The sequence below is a fragment of the Penicillium nucicola genome (assembly GCF_028828085.1).
Source record: "Penicillium nucicola strain IBT 29836 chromosome Unknown utg000010l, whole genome shotgun sequence".
Classification (NCBI taxonomy): domain Eukaryota; kingdom Fungi; phylum Ascomycota; class Eurotiomycetes; order Eurotiales; family Aspergillaceae; genus Penicillium; species Penicillium nucicola.
The window spans coordinates 27,694-52,224 of NW_026643134.1; the positions used below are offsets into that span (position 1 = coordinate 27,694).

At 46.9% G+C, this 24,531-nt stretch overlaps 8 protein-coding genes across 8 annotated transcripts; 6 read left to right on the plus strand and 2 right to left on the minus strand.

Moving 5' to 3' along the window:
- Nucleotides 1-2,589: 2,589 nt before the first annotated feature.
- On the minus strand, nucleotides 2,590-4,254 carry N7511_008530 (CRAL-TRIO domain-containing protein; the record flags this gene model as incomplete). The annotated part of the gene is made up of 4 exons (XM_057130907.1): nucleotides 2,590-3,134; nucleotides 3,229-3,328; nucleotides 3,393-3,434; nucleotides 3,493-4,254. 4 exons carry the CDS (start codon nucleotides 4,252-4,254, stop codon nucleotides 2,590-2,592), a joined length of 1,449 nt encoding a protein of 482 aa, XP_056978895.1.
- Nucleotides 4,255-5,927: 1,673 nt separating this feature from the next.
- Nucleotides 5,928-7,547, plus strand: N7511_008531 (putative MFS transporter; the record flags this gene model as incomplete). The annotated part of the gene is made up of 4 exons (XM_057130908.1): nucleotides 5,928-6,132; nucleotides 6,191-6,452; nucleotides 6,503-7,147; nucleotides 7,196-7,547. The coding sequence occupies 4 exons, from the start codon at nucleotides 5,928-5,930 to the stop codon at nucleotides 7,545-7,547; spliced, it is 1,464 nt and encodes a 487-aa protein (XP_056978896.1).
- Nucleotides 7,548-8,636: 1,089 nt separating this feature from the next.
- N7511_008532 (sugar porter family MFS transporter) lies at nucleotides 8,637-10,610 on the plus strand (the record flags this gene model as incomplete). Its single annotated transcript, XM_057130909.1, has 7 exons — nucleotides 8,637-8,719; nucleotides 8,778-9,241; nucleotides 9,301-9,662; nucleotides 9,721-9,870; nucleotides 9,927-10,138; nucleotides 10,197-10,289; nucleotides 10,349-10,610. 7 exons carry the CDS (start codon nucleotides 8,637-8,639, stop codon nucleotides 10,608-10,610), a joined length of 1,626 nt encoding a protein of 541 aa, XP_056978897.1.
- A 922-nt stretch (nucleotides 10,611-11,532) lies between these two features.
- Nucleotides 11,533-13,387, plus strand: N7511_008533 (uncharacterized protein; the record flags this gene model as incomplete). The annotated part of the gene is made up of 8 exons (XM_057130910.1): nucleotides 11,533-11,711; nucleotides 11,767-12,028; nucleotides 12,083-12,176; nucleotides 12,232-12,357; nucleotides 12,417-12,559; nucleotides 12,615-12,729; nucleotides 12,781-12,964; nucleotides 13,024-13,387. The coding sequence occupies 8 exons, from the start codon at nucleotides 11,533-11,535 to the stop codon at nucleotides 13,385-13,387; spliced, it is 1,467 nt and encodes a 488-aa protein (XP_056978898.1).
- Nucleotides 13,388-14,860: 1,473 nt separating this feature from the next.
- On the plus strand, nucleotides 14,861-16,242 carry N7511_008534 (NAD(P)/FAD-dependent oxidoreductase; the record flags this gene model as incomplete). The annotated part of the gene is made up of 5 exons (XM_057130911.1): nucleotides 14,861-15,129; nucleotides 15,189-15,495; nucleotides 15,557-15,788; nucleotides 15,842-15,931; nucleotides 15,989-16,242. The coding sequence occupies 5 exons, from the start codon at nucleotides 14,861-14,863 to the stop codon at nucleotides 16,240-16,242; spliced, it is 1,152 nt and encodes a 383-aa protein (XP_056978899.1).
- Nucleotides 16,243-17,632: 1,390 nt separating this feature from the next.
- On the plus strand, nucleotides 17,633-19,782 carry rglB (polysaccharide lyase family 4 protein; the record flags this gene model as incomplete). Its single annotated transcript, XM_057130912.1, has 4 exons — nucleotides 17,633-18,293; nucleotides 18,351-18,442; nucleotides 18,503-18,517; nucleotides 18,565-19,782. The coding sequence occupies 4 exons, from the start codon at nucleotides 17,633-17,635 to the stop codon at nucleotides 19,780-19,782; spliced, it is 1,986 nt and encodes a 661-aa protein (XP_056978900.1).
- Nucleotides 19,783-19,946: 164 nt separating this feature from the next.
- Nucleotides 19,947-21,661, minus strand: N7511_008536 (M24 family metallopeptidase; the record flags this gene model as incomplete). Its single annotated transcript, XM_057130913.1, has 7 exons — nucleotides 19,947-20,140; nucleotides 20,195-20,354; nucleotides 20,402-20,513; nucleotides 20,570-20,651; nucleotides 20,705-20,803; nucleotides 20,854-21,262; nucleotides 21,320-21,661. The coding sequence occupies 7 exons, from the start codon at nucleotides 21,659-21,661 to the stop codon at nucleotides 19,947-19,949; spliced, it is 1,398 nt and encodes a 465-aa protein (XP_056978901.1).
- A 289-nt stretch (nucleotides 21,662-21,950) lies between these two features.
- N7511_008537 (uncharacterized protein) lies at nucleotides 21,951-23,529 on the plus strand (the record flags this gene model as incomplete). The annotated part of the gene is made up of 3 exons (XM_057130914.1): nucleotides 21,951-22,396; nucleotides 22,445-22,813; nucleotides 22,863-23,529. 3 exons carry the CDS (start codon nucleotides 21,951-21,953, stop codon nucleotides 23,527-23,529), a joined length of 1,482 nt encoding a protein of 493 aa, XP_056978902.1.
- Between the last annotated feature and the right edge of the window lie 1,002 nt (nucleotides 23,530-24,531).

Genomic DNA, 24,531 nt, shown 5'->3' on the forward strand with positions numbered 1-24,531 from the left:
TGCAGTTTTGATTTGGCGCATGAATCCTGCTGCGCTAGAACTTCCAAAAAAGCCTTGGCTAGCACGCTCTTCCTCGACAGAACCCACCATGGCATTGACACCATCACCGTCAGCAATAGGAGTCGACATGTTACGCTCATTGTGAATGTTGCTTTCATGACTCCGCGATACATTGGACTGTCCGGCGCCAGGACTCGGTGTCGGGGGATTGGCCCGCTGGTATGAATCAATTAGTTGTACATGAAATTTTTTTGGAAATGCGCGGACCGGTGGGTAGCTTGAATCCTGGGTCTTTTCCGAGCCTCGGGGGCTTTCCAGTTCTTTGATGCGGGATTCTAGATTGGAGATATAACTACATCGAACAACCCAATATCAGTTCATATTTGGTTACACAATAGAAATGCGTCAAAGCTTGCGTTTGTCTCGCTCGTTTCTTTTCCAACTCTCCGGTATAGATGCAGTGAATTCCGCGATCGATTCTCTTGCTGCATGGCCCACATACTGCATAAAATCAGCGCGGATCGTATTCCGGGTGGCATTAGCAACATACCGGGTTGCACCCCATCACAACGGGTTTTCCTGGTACGACAATCGTCACATGCGACAGCGATCTTCCGACGCTTCACTCTGTCTTGAGATAGAGAAGACTGACCGTGCATGATAGCAATATGGAAGTTCTTCGAGGCGGACAAGCTCGGGATGACGCCCGAGGAACCAAGTCCGGGTGACGGTAGTGACCTCAAGCGCAGCTGGCAAGACCGAATTTTGCCCGCGAAGATTTACCGCCTAGCCCACCGCCTTTTACCTCCGGAGAGTCGGTTGAGAGCGGTCCATGACGGCCGAATCATTCCACATTTCCTCCATCCTCTGGGAGCGCTAGCACCTGAACACCGAAGTTTAGTCGTCTCGTATCTATCATAGTTTACGAGTGACAAAGCGTGATTAGGAAGACCGCGTCAAGTGTCTGAGAACACATCAGAATATCTACATCGACCTAGAAACCCTGGGGCAGAGACATATGCCTCTTTTTCGAGTCCAGCTATCTTTTCATTTGGAAATGAGGTTGATAGATTTTGGATATATTTTCTGTGGGCTACACAGACTCTTTTTGGTCTTCTGTATGTAGCGGAGGATCTATTTGTCACAGATGCTGGATGGGATGTCTGACACAACGGCGATGAAGACCGCGACGTAAACAACGTCCACAGACAGGACTTGGGTGGTCGCATCGCAACTTCGATGTCCGGCACGGCTCACAAGATGATAGCTGACCATTACGATGAGGGGTTGCCATTTCAGGAGATGCCTTTTACACTCTCATGACAAGCGAAGGTAGAGGCGTTGTGGTTCGGGGCTCGGGGCTCGGAGCTCAGAGCTCGCACGGAACATGCTTACTAACCCGGTCTTTGTGCTCACTTGGGTACATGTGCAGGCCCAGTCGTTACTCAGTAGGCGATGGGTGGTTTATAAAAGGCTACATATTTAATGTTAAGACTGGTAGCTATGAAGGCAGTAGACCAGTTATAATTACTATCCATTCCTCAATCCAATTGCATTCATGAAGCGACAATTTGCAGTCCTAGAATATTGCGGGATATACTCATTCGGTGACCAAGATTACTTATTCGGCGTGCAGTTATTCATGTCTCAGCATGGTAAAACAGATTGAGAAGTGGCTATTGCAATCTGATACTCCGAGCTCCGAGCACCGGGGCCATGAATGGAATAGAATTGGGAGAAACGGATCAAAAACAGATATAAATGGACATTCAATGTTCCCAAAGTGAGAAGTTATCAACCTATCTTCTCCTGGCCTGTTTTTACTGGGAAAAGGCAGAGCCGAAAAGCTTTACACATACACCACGCTTGTGATGCATCTCTCCAAATTTGGCACGATGAACTCACCCACGTTCCTGGACAAGGTACGAATAAGATTTGAGAGACTGAAGGTATGTTAATAATCTCAGATGGCTTTCGCTTTTTTCGCTGATGCTAAATAAAACGGAATATAGGGCAGACAGGAAGTTGAGACAAGCGATTCAGACTCAACAATCGCCCTGCGCAAGTCCAGCATAGAAGAGGAGTCAGACAGAAAGGCAAATGTGGGCTTAGAGGAACTCGATTTGAGGCAAACCAGATATGGTGAGAACTGTGTTTCACCACAATCAATGAAAGGTTACTCACGAATACATAGCGATGGTCTCCACGATGTCCCGAAAGTAGGCTTGGGGCTAAGTACGGATTGAATTGGCGACTCTGCAAGTTTGACCTATCATGATTTGAGGATTGAACTGGATCTAGTGAAAAACAAGTGAATTTCAGGGAGGACAGCTCTTGATGTTGTTTCATAGGTCCTGGAGATAAACCTCACAAAGTTATACCAAGAGCAGGTTCGGCTCTAACAATGCGTGAGACTTCCTGCTTCGTATATTCAACGTCAAACACGAAGACCAAATCACAGAAAACAGAAGGTGAATTGGCATAATAGGGAACTAGGAAGCACAGGATTGCATCAATAGGCAGTAATAAAATGAAACTGAGTATATAAAGTGTAATTGACACGACACCGGGAACGCATTAACTGAACATTTAAGAAACAGCGGTTTGCGCAGCACTCTGGTTTACCCTCTCTAGGTGTTGCACTTCCGACATCTTCGTTGTTTCAGCAACCTGAATTTCGACAGGGACGTGTTTAGGATAGAAGTCAATATTCCCACCGTCCTGGATAACTCTCGTTCGGTCCAGGCAAAGACGAGCTCGAACGTAAGGGTCAAGCTTCCAGTGATTGACTCTCAATCTTTCCACTAAATAAGCTCTCTCACTTTCACTGGCTTGAACTTTGCTGGTGTCTTTTAATTTGCAGGCATCGATCCATCCCGAGGTCGCGGAGAGAAATTCTTCCCCAATGGCTTCGCGCTCCGCTTTCAGGGCATCACGGGTCGTGGTATCGTTCATCCGATCATTTTCATGGACGTCGGGCTCGACATATTCGTAAGACCACTTCTCGTCGCCACCCATCTCTTCCACAATCTGATCACGAGGAATAAATTTCTCAAGATCGGCAACACTATTTGTGAATTGGACCTTGGCAGCAATCTCAGGATCCATCCATCCTCGGATAAGTTTCCATATGCCTAATAAACTCAACGGGTTAGTATTGATCTCGGAGTGGAAAGCAAAAAGAGAAGGAGGAGGAGAGAGAAAAAACGAAGAAGAAGAAAGACAAACCCGAAAACACCCAGGGGGCTTTGTGGATGAGCATGATACCCAATGACTCGGGGTAGTTCGCCTCAAAACACTTCAAGATGAACTTGACTGGCGGATATTCCTACCAGGAAACTTGGTAAGCTTTTGAAGCACAAATTATTTTTTTTCCAAATTATCTGACTTACCATGTTCGATAATCCAAAGTTGGTCATATCAAACAACACAGCCTGGTGCAGCGTCAGAATAGCCATTTGCGTGCGAGATCCTGATTAGCTAAAAACTTACAGCAGTTTCGACTGGAGGAGACAAGGTCAGCCGCACTGACTCGATAACATGCACAATATAGCGCTCTAATGACTCTTCGGTTTGAGCTCCTGGCTTGTGCAGGCGAACTCTCACTACCACAATCGGGCGGCCAACCTTGTCAACGCCATGCACATAGCTTTTTCCCATACGCATTTGTGACAAGAAGTCTTTTCCGGCTTTCTGATCGCTTGTGCTTGATGTATTTTGGGCTTGCCTGAGGGCATGTAATTCCCCTTTAGCCATGACATCATCATCCACGCGCATTTCTTTTACCCGCCATACAATAGCGTCCATCATCATGGCAAATGCCTTTGTCACGTCCCACTTTCGAGCTCTTAGAAATCGCAACAGCATGGCATCCGGGTCGTCATGCTTTAGGGTATCGAGCACTCCTGTGCGGAGCTCGATTGGCGTAATCTGGGAGAGTGCCTTCTGAATTGATTTACACTCGGGCACCCCTGCTCCAATCTCACCGAGATATTTCAAAATATTCTGCTCATAGGGTGTAGTAGGGCCAGTGGTTGACCTATCAGAAACATTGCTTTGTGTGCGGCCGAGGAGGGATTGGCGTCTCTGGGGCTGGGCAGAGCTGGGGTGCTCTTCGACGCAGCCATTGGATGTTTCCCCGTCTATGAAAGGCTCACTAGCTTTGAGCAAAACTGCCCAGAGCTTCTGCAGCTTGGCCTTCTGGTCCTGATTGATGTTCCCAAGGAACCCAGGTTTTGGTCCATCGGCGGCCATCACGGTAATGCAATAAAGTTGAGGAATCAAAGGATAAAGACGATAAGTGATTGTGTAGAATTGGGTTCGTGAATCATGGGAGGCTCTCGTATCTATAGGAAAGCAGGATCCTAAGATCCTCAGGCGAAGTTCGCGGGGTGATATAAATTTGGGCGCCTCCCTAGATGATTATTCACAATCCACATGAAACCCCTCACTAGGATCTACTAACGCTGCCTCGGTCCCCCAGATTGTTGGGGAACTGGGTCCATATGCTGGATGATCCTGGCTCTGCAACTGACGATCGCCTGCAAGTTAAACATGGGTATAATCTGTTACTTTTTGAGGTATGCCCAAGTGTGAAACCTCGGAGCCTCGGTCATATTTAGAACATCACACATGTACATGTGGTTTACTGACAATTTGGGATTCGGTATCCAATATCGCTCTCTGAGGACGAGGTATTCAAACATTATATCCCTTAGGTTCAACAATGTCCGGTCAGTTGCGCTATTTGCGTGCTCTTATGCTTTGCAACGACAGGGCTGCAAGCGCCAAGTGGTCGAAGAGTCGTGCAGGTAGTGGGACGGAACATTGATGTCGATCCTTTCCTCCAAATTTGGGATGAGCTCAGAGGCTGCGTCATTGAGACAATCATTAGCAATTATCTTCATCATTGGGGATTCTCCCCAACCTGCAGGGTTGGGACCGTGGGGGCATAATCCCAGCTTCTAATTCGGTGGAATTCCGGACCTGGTGGCCCTAGTGTCCCCTGCGATCGCGCGGGGTCCTGCAAAACACCGCATGAACATGTTTTTCCATAGACACTCGGCTATTAAATAAGTTAGTCTACAGAGTGATTCAAGTATTTGCAAAATGTATTTCTTTCTCCCTTCAACCGCAGAAGTGATTTCCGAATCATTCATACGGAATCTCAATACATTGTGGATAGCGTCAAATTTAACCGAGACCAGCGGAGTGATCACTTGAAGTACGATCAAGCATTTCTTTGACAATCCTGTTTGTTTTTTGACAAAGGCATAGATCTAGATTCTGTCTCCGATATGTACAGTACTGCTACTCGATCATGGACTTCGCCTTTTCGTTTTTCTCTTTTCCCCAAAAGTCCCCAGTGTTGTAACAAACAACGAGGTGCAGGGGTTTCTCGACTAGAATAATTGGAGTTCCAAAGCGAAGACCAGTTTCCACTCGCTGTTCGGAACGTCAGGCCCCCGGCGTGTTGTTTATTGGAAGAAGTCGTAAATACTGTTATGATGTGCAAATAGGGATTGATAATAACCACGATGCCACTATTCCCACTTGACGGAGTGTCTCGGAATAGCGGTATACTTTGCATGTAATTGGTGAGAGTTCAGTTCCTATCGTAGGCACACGGGCTGTGTGTCATTAGGGAGACTCATTCACTCCGCCCCTGCTCCGATTGCCGATCCCCCGGGCCTCAGATAGGAGATTCGAGGTTTGGCTTAGCCGGGACCCCACCGAATTTCCCCGAATCTGGCATTGGCGGCGCTTGATTGGCCGGGGCTTATCTGCCAAGACTGCCAACTGCTTAAACGTTATTAGCCTTATCTTTTAGGTTCTCTTCCTCGGTGCATCTGACTTGGTTATTATATAGACTCGATTCTTCTGGGAATGAATATGGGTAAAGCACAATCATGGCGGCACTTGAAACCATGCCGAGCACAGTGGTTGGCTCGGGACCTCCCTCCATCTCAAAGGAGGCACCAACGATTGCAAGTGCCAATATCGATGCCCGGGCAGAGCGCGCCTTGGTCTGGAAGTTCGATCTTCGTCTTCTTCCGGTCCTTGCCATCATGTACCTATTTAACAGCTTGGACAAATCCAATCTAGGAAACGCAAAAACCGCTGGACTGGAAGGTTTGTCAGCCCTGAAGACGAGCGAGGGTGTGGATGTTGATCAAAAGTAAAACCACAGACACACTTTCCTTGAAAGGGAATCAGTACAATCTAATTTTGAGCATATTCTTCGTGCCATATGTCTTGACTGCTCCATTCTTGGGTCTTCTTGGGAAACGATATGGGCCCAACATTGTGCTACCGTGCATGATGCTTGCCTTTGGCACTTTCACCATTCTGGTTGTTGCTGTGTTCAACTTTAGTGGCCTTTTCGCCATTCGATGGTTCCTGGGGATGGCAGAAAGTGCCTTCTTCCCATTAGTCATTTACTACCAAACAACGTATATTCGCTCTCCGTTGTTCTACTGAAGCCATATTAATTCATGGACAGCTTCTATCGCCGAGGTGAACTAGCCCGCCGACTCGCGATTTTCTACGCAGCACAAACCATTGCCTCCGCATTTTCTGGATTACTCGCTTTCGGAGTTTTCCAAATCGAATCAGGCCCACTGGCCCCTTGGCGATATCTGTTCCTAATCGAAGGTGGCGGAACGATTCTCTTCGCGCTTTTTGCATTGTGGTATTTGCCTCGTTCGGCTTCGGAGGCTGCCTTCCTGACTCCGGCAGAGAAAGAGCTGGCTTACCTTCGATTGCAAATCGATAGTTCCTCCGTGGTAAACGAAAAGCTGGATATTCGGGATGCTTTCCGCGTTTTCAAACACTGGACTAGCTGGGCAATTCTAGCCATCCAAGTTTGCCTGGGTGTGCCACTGCAATCGGTACAGCTATTTCTTCCCGTTATCATCAAGCGTCTCGGATATAGCACAGTGAAGACCAACTTGTACACTGTGGCGCCCAACATTTCAGGTGCTGCGGTGCTGCTTATATTGGCATTTGGCAGTGATTGGACGCGGTGGAGATTTCCTTTCATTGCGTTGGGATTTTTGTTCACGTTTGTTGGATTCATAATCTACGCAACCATCGACGTCCAGCAAGATCTTAGCCTTGCATATTTCGCCTCATTTTTGATGACTTGGTCAGTACCGTTCCGTTTGACCGAGAGATTTCGCTTACACTATTCCAGGGGAACTTCTGCGCCTTCTGTTCTTCTTGATACTTGGTACAACAACAATATCGCGAATGAAGGTCGACGTGTCGTTCTAACGAGCATTGCTGTGCCTTTAGCCAACTTGATGGGAGTGGTCAGCTCCAACATTTTCCGCAACCAGGATGCACCAACTTATCTCCCTGCCTTGATCACTACAGCCTCATTTGGTGGTGCTGGTATTGTTCTGACACTTTGCCTCGGAGTTTGGATGATGACAGATAATCAGAAGAGAGACCGAGCACAAGGGGTTCATCTTAAGGCGAAGAATATTCCGACCGAGTACCTGCAGGATGGACCTGCATGTGAAACCTTCCGATGGTTCTACTAATGTAGTGAATTTGAGACAAAATGAGGCACTAATGACATGTTTATTCACTTGATTACTATATGCACTTTACTACTAATTTTCTTTACTCAAGCTTTGTACACTTGACATGTCAGATATTAGAGTGATTGAGAGCCGGAATTATCAGCACAATTCAATAGATCAAACTGAAACTAAGCTCTAGTAAGTTGTTATTATTGATCGGGCTGGCTGTGAATGATACGATATTTTGTTCTCCGAAGCCTCGCCAGTCGCGCGTTTGGTTAGATGATGCCTATCAATTGCTGGTAGTTTCTTGGAGGGCATGGCTACTCCTCTTGATTGGTGGCTAGAGGCTAACGCGGGTTTCACTGCTTTCGAAAATTCGGAGGAGACCGTGGAAGACCGGTTGAATATCCATCATCAAAACCTCCAAGCCGTGTGGCGCTCTTGGCTTAAGTGTCCTAAGAGCCACACGCAAAGGAACTGACCTAGCGGTTTTTGTGTCAACTCGGAAGGTGTATAAAAAGCTCCTTGGATTCATAACAAAACTTCTTTTTCCCATCAGCAGGTCCCCATATCGCAAACAGTCTGTGGGTGACTTCAAATCAGGTCATAGGTTTATTGATCTTTCTTGGTGGACTTACACTTACATGGCCGTACTCCTACATTCAAGAGGCCGAAGCCAGCCGAACTCGGAACTGAATGAGGGTAGTATCATGTTATTTTGGCAAATGCTTGCGGAGAAGACTGCCAAGTTGTGCCATGCCGCCGCCAAGGGATGCTATACCACCGCGGAAGTCCGGTCTGGTTGCCAAGGGTCTTATATGTAGGCAACAAAGACGCATGATTCGCCTCGGACGGAAACCGACCTCTTATTCAGCAAGAATCAGTCCGCGCAACCGCCCCCAAATTATACATCAGTGGCACTTCCAATCCTGCTACGCACTCCCGCTTTCTTCCCCGTATCTTGGCCATGTCAATGCGCCATGATTATTTATTTCTCTCGGAATACCGCATTTGTCGTTCCGGGCGCGAGCCTGGGGAGTGAACTCTTTATAAACTGTGAATTTCACTCGTCATTCTCTCCGCAATCTGTACTTTCTGAACACGATGTTTGTGATTCCGAAGTTTTTCGGCTGGAGGGGTAGAAGCCTCAACTTGGCAATTAGCTCATTAGGAAGCCTTGATTTCTTGTATAATCTCCCCAAATCTGACTGCTAAACCTTTTTAAAAGTGACTGACTATGACAAGGCTTTTTGGATACGACCAAGGTGTGACCGGGGGGCTGCTTGATCTTCCATCATTCACCAAGTATTTTCCCGATATTGATACCGCGGATCCAGAAATACAACAATACCCAGCTATCAAATCGCAGCGCAGTCTGAATCAAGGAATATCAGTCGCGTCATATAATCTAGGCTGCTTCTTTGGTGCTATTTTAACGGTATTCATCGGGAATCCACTCGGCCGGAGAAAGACAATCTTCTGTGGCTGTATAATCATGACTACAGGTGCTCTTCTACAAGCCACCGCTTTCCATCTTCCTCATTTCATTATTGGGCGCATTATAACGGGCGTGGGGAATGGAATGAATACAAGTACTGTCCCAACATGGCAGTCAGAGTCTGCAAAATCTCACGATCGCGGTAAAATGGTTATGATTGAAGGAATGCTCATTACCGCGGGCATTACTCTGAGTTATTGGATCAATTACGGTAACTGAAGCAATCCCTGGATATATATTAGGCTGTGAGATCTGATTTCCAGAGAGCAGGATTCTCATTCATCGGGGAAAGTGAAGTAGCCTGGCGATTTCCGCTGGCCTTTCAAATTCTCTTTGCTATCGTGATCTTCACGTCGATTCTTAATTTGCCTGAGTCGCCACGGTGGCTTGTGATGCAAGGCCGAAACGACGACGCTCTGGAGATCCTTGAATGTCTTAACGAACGATCTCGCGATGATCCTTACATTCAGAACGAACTTTTAGCCATCCAGGAAACTGTCACAGAAATGTCTAAGGGCTCGTATAGAAGTCTTTTTGATATGAGTGAATATAGAGAGTTCCACCGAGTGGCCCTCGCGTACATCAACCAAATGTTCCAACAAATATCTGGAATCAACCTCATTACTTACTATGTGAGAGACTTCTTCACAGACCGAGAGCTTCTGTTGTCCTCTAACTCGGATTTTCTAGGCACCATCGCTTTATAGGGATATTGGTCTCGGTGAAGGTAACCTTCCCAAGTTGTTAGCCGCTTGTAACGGCACAGAGTATCTGATGGCCGCATTCATCCCAATCTTCATTATTGAAAAAGTTGGACGACGCCCGCTTATGCTTTTCGGGGTACTTTTTCAACTCTCATCTTAATATTGAAGACTCTTGGCTAACGGTATAACCAGGCCGCTGGCATGGCACTCTCCATGGCTGTCCTTGCGGGTACCAACTATCGCCTGACCGTGCTTGGTGATCAGCAAGCAGGTATTGGACAAGCTGTATTTTTATTCGTATTCAACACATTCTTTGCTATAGGTTGGCTCGGAATGACCTGGTTGTACCCAGCAGAGATTGTACCTCTGCGCATCCGTGCCCCCACCAATGCATTAGCCACAAGGTAGGCCGCAAGCTAAGCGCTAGTCCTCTTAAAACACTGCCTAACTATTGTTCTCCAGTGCCAATTGGATTTTTAATTTCATGGTCGTCATGATTACTCCCGTCGCATTCAATAGCATCGGGTACAAGACCTATATCATATTCGCTGTTATGTAAGACCTCTATCTTGTGAGGAGATGAACTAGCTCAAGACCCTCACTAACACCGACAGAAACGCATTCATCTTCCCTTTTGTGTATTTCTTCTTTCCCGAGACACGCTATAGGTCTCTAGAGGAAATGGACAGCATATTCAAGAAATCTACAAACGTCTTCGATGCCGTTTCGCTCTCTGTTAAAGAGCCATACCGCTACGATAAACATGGCCAGCTGAAGCTTGAGTATTTGGAGGAATCCATTCTTTGTGAAAATATAGTGCACAATGCGGGACAAGAACTTGATAGCGATGAAGTTGGCCAGAAGATAACTGTGTGATCCATTGGACGAGAAGAAGGACCATGAACAATTACATGCAAATCTGTGTGGCTCCAGATTTTTCTAGGCCGTGAATATTGTTTCAGATTGGTTACTTTTCAGATTGGTTATTATTTTTGAAACTATATTGATAAGCGAAATAATGGCATTAGTGCGCGTATGTGATCCGAGTTCATCATTACTGAGCACTGATCCGTCTCATGAATTAGCGAGAACTCTCTATATGACAAATGTCAAGGTAGGTCAGGTTCGTTGTGGACCTTATCAAATTTAATGCTTCAACAGTCACTATCAAAGCTCAGTTCGACTTGCCGAATTTGCGAGCTTACAATAATACAAACTCTCATGCGGAGCTCCAGCCAGTGGACTCACTGTATGGACTAATAGTTGGCTTGGCGATCAGCAAAACCCCCTCTTTGCCACAGAAGCCGGTGTATCTCCGGTTAGTGACCGGAATAAAATTCCCTATTTCGGTCATCTTCTAGATTGGGTGCTCGTTGAGCGGGACGAAAGTATGTCCTTGTGATGATTTACACGTGAAGTACAGTATCTAGAGCTGGATGCAGTTGTGCCTACGAATACTTCAGTCTTTCAACAGCCGGTGCAGATAAGACAATGGCACACGGTGCTGTCGCCCGGAGATCGGAAGATACATCGCCCTAGACATCGAGCTTCATGCACAGCAGTCCAGATAAGGTGGCTTCTATCAAATCAGCAACCGCTATCTTTCAATGATGCCGATTCAGTTGGTAGATAGAGAAGCCATCATTAAGCTGGACTACTTGGCGTGTGCCGGCAGCCATACCTGCACAGAGCCAGCTCCTAGCTATCCCATCGGTTTTATAAATATAAATACTCGATATCTGTTAGTTTATTGTTTGTCGATTGAAATCCCTCAAACTCCCTTTCGCCGTCGCTCACGATGGGAACATCAACGGTAAATGTTGAGAGCCAAGTTCGTCCGTCTCTCGAACTCGCCAATACAATCTGCCATACCGATGATAGACATCAGACTGATGATCTTGACGATGGGTATTTACACGTTTCGACATCTACAAAAGTTTACCGGGGTGTCCTATTCCAGATGATCCTGTTCGGAGCGTAAGTCCATATTAATATCTTCAGATTCATGCTCATAAATTGAATCTGTACATAGTCTTTCATTCGTCGGCCCAGCCATGTCCGACGCAATATCCAACCTCGGAGGCGGCGGTCTCTCCACTCCTTACCTGGGAAACTTGGCGAATTCGCTCAACTACGCTGCTTCGTGTTTGATAGCTCTCGCGGGAGGCCCATTGATTAACAAGTTTGGTATTAAGTGGTCTTGTATGATCGCTGCGGTGACTATGCCTCTGGCAGGGTCTTCCTACTACGTTAGTGCAAAGTATGGTATAGATTGGTACCTATTGTTGTCAAAGGTGAGGATAGCTCATGCTCCTATACAAGGTTTTCTAGGCCTTACAACTTTATAGCTGCTTGAAGGTTTCACTTCGGCCTTTCTCTATGTAGCCGAGACTACGGCGATGCTGTCATACCCGAAACAAGATGACAGAGGTTTCTACTTGGGTAAGTAAGCCATAATCCATATGGACGAGGCATGAATTCTCAAATGTTGGTCTAGGTATTTGGTCTGCCATGCGAAGCTCGGGTAGCGTCATGGGAGGTGCGATTAACTTTTCCACGAACTATTCGAAATCCTCGGCAGGAGGAATCGCATGGTCCACGTACCTCATTTTTGTGGGCTTTGGTGAGTCTTTTTCACCTACCTTTCAATAATACATAGCTAACAAGCACGGAAATATACAGAATGCACTGGTGTAATATGGGCTTTCCTTCTGTCGCCAACGCATCGTGTTCGACGTCGTGATGGTTCCAAAATTGCCATATCCCCTAGCATCAGCTGGAAGCAGGAATTCTCTGCCCTGTTCAAGCATTTACAGCGCAGAAAGGTCAATATACTAGCACAAACAGCTGTTCTAGCCAATTACTAACGTGGAAATTCAGACATGGCTTCTGTTCTTGCCAGCATTCTACTCATTCTTCTATGGCGGAACCATGGGGACATATCTCTCACTACACTTCTCAGTGCGAGCTCGTGCCTTGTCATCTCTGATTACTCGTGAGTAACTTCGATGCCACAATCGGTAAAAGCTATTTACTCATCTTTCAGCATCGGTCACTATCCCCATTGTCATCGCATATGGGAAGCTTTTGGACTTCTCGCGCTGGTCCCAGCCAAAGCGGGCATGGATTGCTTTTGCCCTTTGGGCCATTCCCCAGGCCGCCTGTTTCATCTGGATTGGCATAGAATATAGTCAATTCGGGGCTGCGACACTAGGACTTGATTATGAACAGTAGGTTCTTATCTGCATACTCTCTGGTTTTGATATACTAACTTTTTTTGATTCCAAAGAGATGGCAAAAGATGGGCCGTTGCCTACATTCCTTATCTAATTATCTTTGTAACCGGCTATTGGACCCAACTCAGTTTATACTGGATCCTTGGCACCTTTTCTACTGACATCGGGTCTTCCTCCAGAACGGGCGGACTGTTTCGCTCATTTGAAACCGCCGGCCAGGCTGTCTCATACGCCATTAACTCGACCTCTGGAGCCGACCCCATAGTACCCTTGTATGTCAACTTTGCGATCTTGATTGTTACTGTCCCCTGTATGGTACTCCTGATCCGAATGGTACCGGTGACCCCACATAGCACAGACATTGATGCAGGAAATGCCGTGGTTATTGAGGGCGTATCAGCCAAGGACCAGAAGTAAGCCATCTGGGCTGACTGAGAATGTCATTGTCAATTTAGTTTACAAGGGTAACATCTGCACTCCATGGCTTCCTTTTTGAACATATCAATCCAAGTAGCTTGTCGCACAGCCTATCAGTCGACAAACTTCATCTGCTGTAGGTTTTATACTCGTATCGTGTTCACTAGCACCGAGGGCAGGCTCCATATAGAAACAAGTCTTGCCATCTTGAGATATTGAAGTGGCTTCCGGTGCGACCTGGTCTAGTTTCGTTGTAAGAAACACTTCTGTGGCCTTGTGAGCTTCGCAACAAACATTCAATACTCGACATTGACTTGCGATAAGTATTTAAGGGGTCATAACCTATTGGACTCGATTGAAGAAAAGTTCCGCGTTTCGTTGTGGTTTTTCACTTGCTCTATGATCGATGAAAGTTTACCAAGCAGCATGTTGTTGGGTGAAGAGGGTATTCGCATCTATAGATGGCCGGCTGTGAACTTGTATATGCTTACGCAAAGTGTCTGTAATAGATTTCGAAGGTCTTAACCTAGCTTGTTGTTTAGCCATAGCCTGCGCATGGTGGTGTTCGTTGGTGAAGTCGTTAGACTTGACAAATCTCTTTGGAGATTGAGAGAAGAATTCAAAGCGCCTAGGCATAAATAAAAATACACAAAGTAGCAACCAAAGCAACGCAAACAGTATCTTCGTGCTGCCGGAGAGTATTGAATTCATCTATAATCACCATTCATGTCTCATCGCCATGCTTTGAGGTGGCGTTCTTAGATCGTCTCAGATAGGAAATAAGAATTGAGGCCAGTCATATTACTGCATAGTGGACATGCGTAGGCTCTACATGGACCGGCTCTAACGGCCGGCTTCTGCGACCGGCTAGAGCAGCCTATTCTGGCAACCGGTCCGGATAGCACAGAACGAAGTACTTTTGATAAGGATATCAACGACGTTTTAACTCGATTCTCGGTCCAGTCGCAAGTAGAACGCCGCAACATTCAAACTCTCTTTCATTGAATTGCCGCCATAATGGTTATCCCGATCAGTAACCCGACGAAGTCTTTCTGGATCGAAGAAGCCAACTCGGCTCTCCGAGACTTTCGGTCAACCAAAGACTTACCACAAGAGACAGATGTCATCATAATAGGAAGTGGATATTCAGGTGCAACAACAGCATACTGGCTTGACAAGGCAAGACAGCTTAATCCCCGAGCCCCTTAGGGAATGTTCTAAATAAATCTTAAGTACACCCAAAACGATGCCCAACAGCCTCAGATCCTCATGCTGGAGGCACGAGATATTTGCGGTTCCGCAACAGGTCGCAATGGTATATGGTTCCTTTAGGCTTTTCTAAAACATGGTCTTAGTCGGAACTGACGTATTTTTAACTCAGGGGGGCAATTGAGGCCGCATGCCTACTCACGCTATCCAGCATGGTCCACTAGATTCGGACCTGATGGAGCCATGGACCTCATAAAACACGAAATGGCGCACTTGTCAGCTTTTCAAGATCTTTTAGCAGAAGAGGGAATAACTGAGGAAGTTTGCTTTCAGCTTGGTGAGACATTTGATGCAGCAATGTCGGATGAAGCATGGGTACGACTGATAAGCGCTTACAATGCAATGAAGAAGGACCATGGGGAAGAGAACGAGGTGGTAAGGGTTTGTAGACTAATTGAAGACAGCAAGGCTGCAGAGGAATTCACTCAGATGAAGGCATGCCTAGGGGCAGTGGTGCATCCCGCAGGTCAAGTGTGAGTGCTCCGGCTAGATTTGGTTCTACATTTGTTTCAAGTTTGCTGACTTTTGACAGATGGCCATACAAGTTCGTACATGCCCTTCTCCGCATAGTTCTCAAAGGAGGTAATTTGAACCTGCAAGCGCATACGCCAGCTGAAAGCGTCTCAGAGCGAGACCACTCCGGTTGGATAACTGTCAAGACCGGCCGAGGGTATGTACGAACAAAGACCGTGGTGCATGCAACAAACAGATGGGCATCTCATCTCCTTCCAGAGTTCAATAATATCATCTTTGGGAACAGAGCGACTTTGGCATCTATCAAAGCACCGGAGGGTTTTATCAAGCACACAGGTGCCCAACATTGGGACAGTATAGTGAATGTCTGTGAAGTCCTACGCTGAGGTCTCGGAAGTGAATAAGCCAAGTAACTGACTCTTCCAGAATTACCATCTTCAACTTCCGCCGCCTTATAACAGCATCATTCTTGGTGGAGCAAGATCTCTTCTTGTACACACCCCTCAAGAATGTTTCCCAAATGACGAAGAGAATAAACAATTCAAGGGTGCTGCAGATTTCTTCCAATCATGGCCCAACTCAGACGTTATGGGATGGCCTGATAAGTATCCAGTAGAGTTAGCTAAGAATGTTGATGAGGGTGGCTGTTGGTCGGGTAGTAGGCTTCCCTCTAGTTTCCATAGGCCAGATTCATGCACTAACAAACAACAGTTGAATCTATGAGCATCGATGCATTTCCTTTTGTCGGTGATGTTCCAAAGCGAAATGGACACTTCGTTGTGGCTGGATTTTCAGGTCACGGTACGTGTTGTCTCTGTGGAATTTTGTATTTTAACAAACTGACATTGAGCGTTCAAGGAATGCCTCGTGTTCTACTTTCTACCGCCCATATCACACCTCTCATTTTGGATACCTTGGACATCAAGTACACGCCTCCCTCCCTCGTTGCGCCATACCCGCCTCTGCCTCAACCATTTCAGGCAACGGCCAAACGGATTGATTCCCTCCAAAAGGTTAACTCTTCTGCCATTTTTGAACAGAAGTCCAAAGACTGTCTGGAAAGTGCAAAGAAACCCTTTTGTCGCGAAATCCCGAATTGCTCGAGGTCTTAATACAGATGGCGCTACGTCTAGTGAAATTCGGGGCACAGAGTACTACACTCTATTTTGCGGTTGAAAGGACATGGATTGAAGGACAGTCTTAGAAGATGGAAGTTGATGGCTGACTGTCGTGCTATTTGATAGTGGCTGATAAATTAAAGAGCTTTGTTGACAATATATGGCAAAATATAGACTCGTGGCTGTCTTCAAATCCAGCTACATCTCTCTAGGTCCACATGCAAAGCTGGACGATTTCGAGCTGAATAACTGCCGACGAAGAGCCACTTCATATGTATGAATGAACTCAGTGGCGCGGGAGCATTGCCGATGTATTCGTCATTGTAGTACTTCCACAAAATCGATATCAGTTGAGATAGTTTGGGGGCTCTTGCGGGATTGCGGTTCTACAGTTTGATACCTAGGTATATCTTGCCAATTGACTTAACGTTAAGTTAGTTAACGTTAACTAAGTTAACTTAACGTAATTCACATGCGAGCCGCCCACCACAAGCGAGCCGCCATCTCCAAAACACATAGTAAATGCGATAGACTACAGCGTCATGCTTCGACCACGACAACTAAATTCAATTTCCACTGTTGGTATATAGATATCGATAAGCATTTTTAGTAGTTTATAGCATTTCTGAAGGAATTGAACAATTACATTCTTGCCGTATCGAAAATTACGTCGCTAGGTTATCAAGATATACATATCTCACTCACTGACTCATTAAATTTCTCGAAACCTCCTAAAGTGGTTAGATATTATACGAAAACCATCTAGCTAAAAGGGATAGTCTACATAAACCACCGTTGTTGAGATATCAAGCTGTTATCTATCGTATTTACTATATGCTTTGGAGATGGCGGCTCGCTTGTGGTGGCGGCTCGCTTGTGAATTACGTTAGTTACGGGATCTTTAAGGCCTGAAAATTCAGGTTAAAATAGTCACATGGAAGAAAGTCAAAGTCAGCCCCTTAGTCAGCCCTGAGTCAGCCGCTTCGCACTCCTAAGGTTCCACCTGGGCAAGGTTCACTCCCGAGGTCGTTGCTTGCCCTTCATTTCCGAGGCCATCGCGCTCTAACTCCTGCGGGGGGTCGGTCCTCCCAATTATGTTCTTTGTCTTTAACGATGGGGTCGGGCGAACGATGACCGAGCAATTTGTCCGTCAACCCCGCACCCCGGATTTGTAAATATGTTCGCTTCCTTCCCATCAAGCTTGTATGTTCCCCAGCTATTGGCGGATTTAGATGTCCGGGTGAAAATGCAAAGATGAACTTGACCTCAAGAAATCCGCTACTTCGGGGCATTGATACCCGGCGCTCCTTGCATCTTGATTTATTAATCCACTGGTCACCGTGGTGAATTGACTCCTTCAAACGCCGGAATTCATAGGTTCAACATGCGGGCTTCAGTGGTGACCGTTCTCTCGGCATGGGCTGCCACAGCTGCAGCTGCACTGCATGTTGCGGAAAATCAAACCTACATCACGCTGGGTAATGATCGACTCGTGGCTGTCCTCAAGAAGAGTGTCGGGCAGATTGTCGACCTCTCTCTTGATGGCCAAGACTTGTTGGGTCCCCAGTCTGGGTCCACGGGGATAGGCCCTTACCTTGATTGTTACTGTATTCCTTCGGGTTTTTACACGGCCGGGGCCACTACCCCAAGTATGGAAGTGGTCCAGGGAACAGATTCGACAGGCATCAAGTACGGAGGAATGATTTTGACCGACACATATACCCCCACGGGCCAGCAATTCCAGCAATACTGGTTCTTACGCGACGGTGAAACTGGTCTGCATATGTTCAGTCGACTAACGTACAACAACAAAACCACCCCGTTCCTCCGCAATCTCCAGGAGTTCCGAACCTTGTTCCGTCCCAATTCTGATCTCTGGACTCATCTCACATCGAGCGACGTTCAAACTGCACCGCTCCCAAGCAAAGATGCAATTTCAAAGGAAATTGTTGTTCAAGATGCTACATGGACGTTCAACAACACACCCAGCGATCCTTATGTCACTCAATTCTCTGATTATTTTACCAAATACACGTTCTCGAATCGTATGACTGCATATTCCTGTTCATTTTGATCGCTAATTAACCAATTTCTATTCTCAGAGTGGCGGAACAACAGCGTCCATGGCCTCTATGCGGATGGAAGCACGTCCAAGGGTGCAACGTATGGTGCCTGGCTAGTAATGAACACGAAGGTGGGTGCTGCTGATCTCATAGCATATTTTGTCGCAGCTCTTCTAACACTTTCTGTCTAGGATACCTACTATGGTGTAAGTCATAACCAAGGCCTTGAAAGAGAGAGGCTAATATGCTGTAGGGTCCACTTCACTCCGACCTAACAGTCGACGGAATAGTTTACAATTACATTGTGTCAAATCATCATGGCGAAGGCACACCTAATATCACAGATGGCTTTGATCGAACATTTGGTCCTCAATTTTATTTATTCAACGGCGGGAAGGGGTCCGCGACGCTTGAAGAGTTGCGATCAGAGGCAGAAAACTTGGCAAATCCTCACTGGAATGCTGCATTTTATGACTCCATTGCTAAACACGTCATTGGATATGCTCCTTCCAGCCAGCGAGGTAGTGTCAAAGGAATTATCTCACTCCCCAAGGGCGCTGTTCGCACAATTGCGATTCTCACCGCCGACGGTCAATATTTCCAAGACAACAGTGTGGTCCCGAGCTCCTATCAATACTGGACAGATGTAAACTCTGACGGAACATTCACCGTGGATCGTGTAAAAGAAGGAAAATATCGACTCACGGTCTATGCAGAAGGCATCTTTGGTGATTTTATTTTGGACGGAATCACTGTAGCTGCAAACAAGCAAACTACTGTGCATAGGGAATGGAAGCAGGAGTCAGCAGGGACAGAGCTTTGGCGAATTGGGACTCCGGACAAGTCATCTGGAGAGTTCCGACGCGGGAGTGCCAGAGATCCAGCGCATCCACTCCATCCACCTGAATATCTCATTTACTGGGGCGCTTATGACTGGCGCGTTGACTTCCCGAATGGTGTCAACTACACCGTTGGCACTAGTGACCCGGCCACTGACCTGAACACTGTACATTGGTCAGTCTTCGGGCCAACCGCGAGTGATTCTCACATTGAGTACGACACAACCCATGACTGGAATATCCATTTTTCCCTCACCTCAAAGCAACTACGAAAGGGAAAAACAGCCACATTGACGCTTCAGCTAGCCGGGGCAAAGACTGCTTCGGGCAACACCGACGTATACAATCCTGCTGAGCCGTACAACAATCTATCGCTCGAAAGTTTTATCAATGACCAGAAAGATCCACTCACTTTTATCATTGGGTTCAACCAGTCAAGCAGTTGTATCGTGCGCTCTGCGGTGAGCTGCTACCAGGTTGGAACCAAATTGGAATTCCCTGCAAAATGGCTGCGTGTCGGAGACAATGTCTTGCGACTACACTTACCCTTCAACGCGACTGACACAGAGACCGCAGTTCTTCCGGCCACCGTGTATGTGCAATACGATGCAATTCGACTCGAGCTCAAGTGATTGGGATTGCACATGGCCTATTCTACGCTCTTTAGTCCAGCATAAATTTCAACTTTGCATTTCCCAAGCTGCAATATGTAAACCTTATCTCTGTCGATGTATTTTTCTTGGTGTTTAGAAGTGTCCGAATATCGCCGGCCAGATAGAGTCCCGTGCTACAGCTCTTATGGGTTCCAAGGTCCCATAGCACGCGATCCAGTCAAGATTTCGGGCTCTCCATCTCCTTGGACAAGGAATATATCCTCGTGCCTAACCCCAAACTTGTCAACCAGATAGACACCTGGCTCGGAAGTGAAGGTCATGCCAGTTTTGAGCAGACTGTTCAAATTTCCTTTGTTAAGATAAGGGCTTTCATGGGCTGTGTAAATGGTCACATTAGCTTCATATTCCATATCCCTAGCTATTTACTCACCTTTAATTCCAATTCCATGTCCCACACGATGTGTAAAAGTCTCGCCATAGCCTGCGTCGGTGATGACCTCACGTGCAGCGATATCAACGCTTGATGCGGATGAGTTTTCCCGCATCTGGCGAATGGATTGTGTCTGAGCTTCAAACACAATATCCCAGACCTAGAAAAGTCAGTAATAGCCGGTGGATTGTGTGTGTCGTAACATACTCTGAGTTTTTCTAACATCAGAGGCGATAGCGTGTCTCCTTTTGATGGCTTTTCGAGAAAGGGCGGGAAGAATGTGCGACATATGTCTGAAGAATAACCATATAAATGAGCGCTATTGATGTTGTCAGCCATTCAGTCGCGATATGAGCGTGGCCAGGAAGTTCAAACCCAACATCAATCAAGACAAATGTCTCAGGTTCTAGAATTTTGGATCCGTTTGTTCCCCCGTGGGGATTCGAAGCATTCTCGTCTAGTGTTCATTAACATCAATATTGAAAGCAAACGTTGTCGGACATAACAAACCAAAGAGTACGATATCAAAGAACGGTTCCAACCCTGCCGCGCGCAAAGCATTGTCAAGGGCGACGGCGATGTCTGTCTCGGTGAGACCTGGATATAGACCTGTTGCAGTCTGTCAGTCATGCATTTCAACACGGAATGCACTATGTTACATTTCCTAATCTGCCTCACAGCCTCCACAGTGCCGGTGTTGACTGCGCGGAGAATGTCGATTTCCTTTTCACTCTTGATCTGCCTCACTTCTTCCACTTTTCCTTTGAGACCAACCACATCGAATCCGACAGTAGCCAGCCCACGTTGTATAAAGTCCCGCATTTCTTCGTCAACCATCAACCGTGGAGGTCGTTGAAGACCCGAGAAAACGTTAGCTTGCTGAAGGGTTATATATGGGTTCCAATGCTCTTCCCATGGAATGATTTGGATGGAATCATTGAAAGGCATTCCGAGCAAGCGAGCTCGCTCGGCCTCAAAGGATGGACAGAGGAATGTTGTGTTGGCCTTGACGTTTCCTCTCTCGTCCTCCTGAGGACGAACGACCATCAAGAATGGGCGTTCTTCGGGCTAGATATACATCAGTCTCTCTCTCTCTCTCTCTCAGGGTTCAGTGCCAGCCATTACCTCCCAAACTTCCCATTCCGGCTGGCTCACATTGCCATAATATTTGAAGGTATAGCCCGGCTCCATCACAAACGCGTCGACATCTTCAGCGATCAAAGCCTTAGCCAGGCGAACCCGGCGCTCCTCGAACTCAGCGACAGTAATAGGAGCAGCATTCATAAAAGGAAGGCCAGTGCCAAGCAAGTTCTCAACGGCGCATTGTTGAAGGTTTGGCGGGCTTGTTTGCGACCGTGAGATATAGTCAAAATAGTAAATAGAGCCCGTCAGCAATAATGCCAGCGCGACAAGCAGATGGAAAGTGGAAGAACCACGCTTTGGTTGCTGCCATACTAACTTGGACATGGTGATGTTCAAGAGAAAAATGCTCCAATCCTAATCCTTGGACTTTATCTGCGTTCGCCCCCTCTCTCTCACTCTCGCGTGGGCCTTCCCTGATTTCCTCCTTGCCGCTCTTTAGCGTCAACTATACATTAGCTTCGGTGTTCAACCCCCGCACGCAGATTGGTTCGATTGAGCTGGGCAGTGGTCGACTCTGGATTATCTCTTATATAATGGCCGGTCACTTTCCGTCGCCCTTTTTCGCCCATAACTGGGGGATATACCACCAAAGCGAGCGTACCCAAACAGCACTATGTCGGAGACAGAAGATAAAGAAAAGTCGGAAGCCATTGTTACTGCCGGCCCAGAGGCTTCCGATGTGAGAAACGGCGATCGTGGCTACTCCAGAGTGTCCATGGTGTTTATGGTGATCTTCAGCGGTTTGGCAATCGGTTCGGATGGATTCAACGCCTCGATCATCGGCAATTTGGAACTGATCATGGGAGTGATCTACCCGGAGTCTCTGACGACTGCAGTCGCCGCGAGACTTTCCAACGCATTCATGGTTGGCATGATAATTGGGATGCTTTCGTTTGGATACATATCGGACAAGCTGGGTCGGAAAACGGGCGCAGTGCTTACCACGGTCATTCTGGTTTTGGGCATTGCTCTCAGCGCAGGTGCTAGTGGTGTCAATGAAAATGGCATGTTTTGGATGCTTATCATTGCCAGGGGGATTGCTGGGGTTGGTGCAGGAGGGTCGGTGTACTCTCCGAATACTCAGAGATCCATACTGACGTGATATAGGGAATATCCTGTAGCTGGTGCTGGTGCGGTAGAGGCCACCGACGAAGCTCCAGAAATTCGCAAGCGAAGAGGCTTTATATTTGCCATGATCGGTGACTTGTCTGCTTCGTTGGGGTTTGCCTTCGGCGCTCTTGTGCCTCTGATTCTTCTGCTTTGTTTCCACCAACAGGTGCGACATTACGAGACAGTGTGGCGTATATCTCTAGCTATGGGTGCCATTCCTCCACTGTCGATTTTTTGGTTTAGATATCGGATGGTCATGAGCTCTGCATATCGGAAGAGCTCCATGAAGAAGCAGCGGATTCCGTACTGGCTGGTGTTGAAGAAGTACTGGCGGTCTCTACTGGGAGTCTGCGGCTCGTGGTTTATGTAAGTCCTCTGATTCAATGATATGGGACACGTTCTCACATCTTCTCAGATATAACTACATCTCCTATCCCTTTGGTCTTTTCTCATCCACCATTGTCGGACGCGTCAACCCAACATCTTCATTGGCCCTCACCATGGCATGGGGAACAGCAATCAATTGTTTCTATATTCCAGGCGCCTTTATTGGAGGTCTTTTGTCTGACAAAATTGGCCGTCGCCGTACAATGGCATTGGGCTTTGGACTTCAGGCCATTCTCGGGTTTATCCTGGGAGGAGCTTTAGGCCCCATTCAAACCAAGCTTCCCCTGTTCATTGTGCTTTATGGGGTTTTTCTGACACTCGGTGAAGTTGGCCCCGGGTCCACGATTGTTCTCACGGCGAGTGAAAGCTTTCCCACCGCTGTTCGAGGACACGGCGTCGGCCTTGCCGCCGCGTGGAGTAAGGCTGGGGCTGCGATTGGAACACAGGTCTTTAAGCCAATTCTGGCTAGCTGGGGTGATGATACTACTCATGGTACTCAAGCTGTCTTTTTAATTGGCTCGGGCTTTGCGGTCCTTGGGGCGTGTTTGGCATGGTTCGTCCTGCCAGATAGCGATACCATCTTGGACCATGGTGATCAAGAATGGAAGGACTATTTGGTTGCTCACGGCTATGATCAAATTGAATGGGGTGTCGAGGACAGGATGGCAGCTACAGACGCGAAAGTGGTGAATTAGACTGGTTTATAGCGACGCTGACATGACCATGACTGGTTTTCTTAAGTTATCTCCAGTTAATTACATAAAATAAAGAATAATAGAGAAGAGTCGGAGTATGTAACTTCCATTATTCATCAAGAAAAGAAGATGGATTCAGTAAAACTCTTCCAGGATTTTGCAACAAACGGAGGATCTCACTTATCAGACACGGGGATGTCAAGCCGGGTGCAACCCTGGCCTATACCAAGGCTGTCACTGTCAATGGCACCGAGAACATTATGCAAAGCTTCAACGTTGTTCTGGTCAACGTCTTCGTTCTTGTTGGTATTGTTGCAGCAGGACATCTGGGAGATGTTGCCACTGGCTGACAGCGTTCTCGACCTTTTCGTCAGAGTAAAGGCCGGAGATCAAGTTCCTTTTATAACTTCCTAGATTGCACTCTTGCTCTCTCATGCTTGTTACTTGTGCTCGTTTACTTAACCCTAAACCTCATTGTCTCTTATCTCTCGCACAGATAGCCAAAATGGTGTTCCGGTTTCGCTTTAATGCATGGAAGTGGATAACCCCAAAGGTACAGTAGATGATAGATAACCTCTTGTCATGGGTCAGAATTCTTTGGGCCATCTGACCCCAATGTACTGTAGAAACAGGCGAAGTCGGCATGAACGCCTACAAATGTTCCGCTGACAATCAACCCGTGGACTGCCCATGCTGTGAGTCAGCTGCATGCTCCGTAGATGCGAGCATTGATGCAGGTTCGTACGTACGGCGAATGCTACAGTACCGCATATTTGGGCTCAGGGCATCAGCTCTAGCATCACACACAAACGAGAATTTCTGGTGAAGATCGATCCTGTGAACAGTGCTTCTGAGGGATTATTTCGGTGGGAAAGTTGAAATCACTAATCAGTCAGAGCATAAAATAGTCTATCAGCTATTTGTTGAAGTAAAAGGTAATTCACGTTCTATATACAGTAAGTTATAAGTTACAAGCCGAAGTTAAACAGAATGCATGGTCGT